This window comes from Hermetia illucens, chromosome 3, assembly GCF_905115235.1.
Source record: "Hermetia illucens chromosome 3, iHerIll2.2.curated.20191125, whole genome shotgun sequence".
NCBI classification, from domain to species: domain Eukaryota; kingdom Metazoa; phylum Arthropoda; class Insecta; order Diptera; family Stratiomyidae; genus Hermetia; species Hermetia illucens.
Genome location: NC_051851.1, coordinates 152,590,930 through 152,593,433, shown reverse-complemented (window position 1 = coordinate 152,593,433; position 2,504 = coordinate 152,590,930). Strand labels below are relative to the sequence as shown.

The following is a 2,504-nucleotide window of genomic DNA, read 5'->3' as shown; positions in this document are numbered from 1 at the left end:
ACCTACCCTACTCCCAACAAAAAAAAAAACAACTCCAGATTCGAATCCTTCAATACGCGGATGTTGTTTTTGAAAATGTTGTTTTTTGAAAATGTTGTTTTTTGTCGCCACTTTCGGTCACGCTGCTCCCAGGTGAGACAGCGTCTGATGAGTTGCCCCTGGCCTGGACGAAAACGTCAGTGAACTTTTTTTGCTACCAAAGCCTTCCATTTTTCTTTTTGAGAGATGAGCCGAAGTCTAATTTTTTGGCATTTATTAGAAAAAATTCAGCATCAGCTAAGATTGTGGCACCTCCCAGAAAATACTGGCATTATAACAGTAATGGACATTATTTTATTACAAAAGAATTTGTTGTGTAAGTAAAGTTACTAAATATCTGCATGAAGGTGTCCATTATATCACCTGGTATTGGAACTTGAATACACGCTTTACATTGTTCCCATTGACGTAATTGCCGGCCTTGAAAGTGAACCAGAACGTTCCAAACATAGTAGCTGCGGATATTGACAAAAATATTATTCATGAAGACACTTTAAAAATGTCCTTTGAGGACTTACATTCGACCGTTCTGGATTGCAAGATGACCCCACAATATTGATCTGCGACGATTCCAGTTTCTGTGATCCTTGAATATGGGACCATTACATAATCACTTGAGTAACCCGGGGTAGCCTCGTACAAGTCGTAGCAATTTCCGTTGGTTTGGTCGGCAGCGTTGTATTCCAGGGAGAAGTCCATTGCATACAACCTAGGGGAGGGAAATAAGGATTTGGGTGTATACGACAGTCCTGCAATGATGTATTGTTACTTAATACCTAAGCCTTGAAGATGAGACTGGTCTCCTGAAGCACACGGTGTATTGCATGCTGCCAGGATATGGTCCTCGTGCATTATTCCAGTTGAAGGATTCGACGAAACCTACGGTGTCGATATAATATTGGTCACAGCCGCTTGGTGCTATTATGTCTGTATCGAAAATGATGGTTTTCATAAGTTTGCTCTCCGGCTGGATGGGCTTCACAGGTGCCAGTTTGTCCGTTGGTTGATAAATTTTGGTCTTATAACCAATTGGACACTCCACTTGGGTGACCTTGATTTGGTAAGTACCACCATTGGGATTTGTGACTATTGTGACCCGATTGTTTGAGTTGGATCCAAAGAAGTCCACATACACTGAGGATGAAACCGGGAGAGTTGCTTGTTTTCAGAGATCGTGAAAAAGGAAACTTGAGTACTCACAATGCTGGTTTGAATTCACACCACAAATTTTATGTCTCCCAATCTGAATGTATCCATTTCTGCAAGTTGGGCTGTCTATGAGATTTGGTGAAGTCGGTTGGGCCAAGACGGTAGCAAACTCAACTCTCAACTGGCAAACGTAAATACTGTACGGAGCAATACTGTAGGTGCACGACTGGTAGACACTTGCTGGTTGCACAAGGTTTAGCCATTTGTACTTCGAGGTACTCTGGCAGCCAACATTCACTGCGAAATAATGAAATAATGACGCAATTGGATTGAAGTATCAGACTTAGGATGGGAGAACAAGACAAGTTACCAGGAATAGTGGCCTGAACGAAACTTCCAACGAAACAAAGTAGCGCAAACACTACCAAAAGATTCTTAGCCATTATTCAGTTTGTATTTCCCGAAAGGTGAAATTTACCTTACTAACCTGATTTTATGGTCGCCCAAAGCTTTTATAACATTGGGTGTTCTTCCATTGGGCCGAGCATTTTGATAACGACGGTCACTTTCATGTTATCTGGAATCTAAACTACAGGCCACTAAAATTGAAAACAAACACACCCGTATTGGTAATACACCTGAAATAGCCAGGTACTTTTATGATTTTATTATTCTGATTAATAAAAAGTTTATAGCATTGGCAAATAATGTTTTGGGTAATACCAATTCATTGGGCAGTAGTTGGAAGTGGCCTCTAATATGCAAGTTGGGAACCTTTAGGGGTTGCACGTGAATTGCAATATTTTAAGACACATGACTTTCCCATGAAGACTTATCTATGGTGGCACGTGTAGAAGTGGTGGTTGTTGAGGGGGTCGAGGTCGAACGACCGCGTCTACCAATTTTGTAAATCGAGGAGTATGTAATTTGCGTTGCCCATTGAGTTCACCCAGACATTTCAGAGTTTTTCAGGGTGTCGTTCAATTTCGATCCTGCCTTTGAGTATGCGCACAGCCTGCCCATGGGAGCTTTCGAATCTTAACATCGACGTCGGCTTTTCATCATCATCAACGGCGCACCAACCGATATCCGGTCTATGCCTGCCTTAATAAGGAACTTCAGACATCCCGGTTTTACGCCGAGGACCACTAATTCCATATCCCTAAAAGCTGTCTGGCGTCCTGACCTACGCCATCGCTTCATCTTAGGCAGGGTCTGCCTCGTCTTCTTTTACCTACCCTACCTTACCATAGATATTGCCCTTATAGACTTTCTGGGTGGGATCATCCTCATCCATACGGATTAAGTGACCCGCC

At 42.4% G+C, this 2,504-nt stretch overlaps 1 protein-coding gene across 1 annotated transcript; it reads right to left on the bottom strand.

Moving 5' to 3' along the window:
• Window positions 1–310: 310 nt before the first annotated feature.
• Window positions 311–1,670, bottom strand: LOC119651417. Its single transcript, XM_038055012.1, has 5 exons — window positions 1,559–1,670; window positions 1,240–1,485; window positions 816–1,173; window positions 558–748; window positions 311–494 (listed from the first exon to the last, which is right to left on the bottom strand). Exons 1-5 carry the CDS (start codon window positions 1,629–1,631, stop codon window positions 394–396), a joined length of 969 nt encoding a protein of 322 aa, XP_037910940.1. The 5' UTR covers window positions 1,632–1,670; the 3' UTR covers window positions 311–393.
• Between the last annotated feature and the right edge of the window lie 834 nt (window positions 1,671–2,504).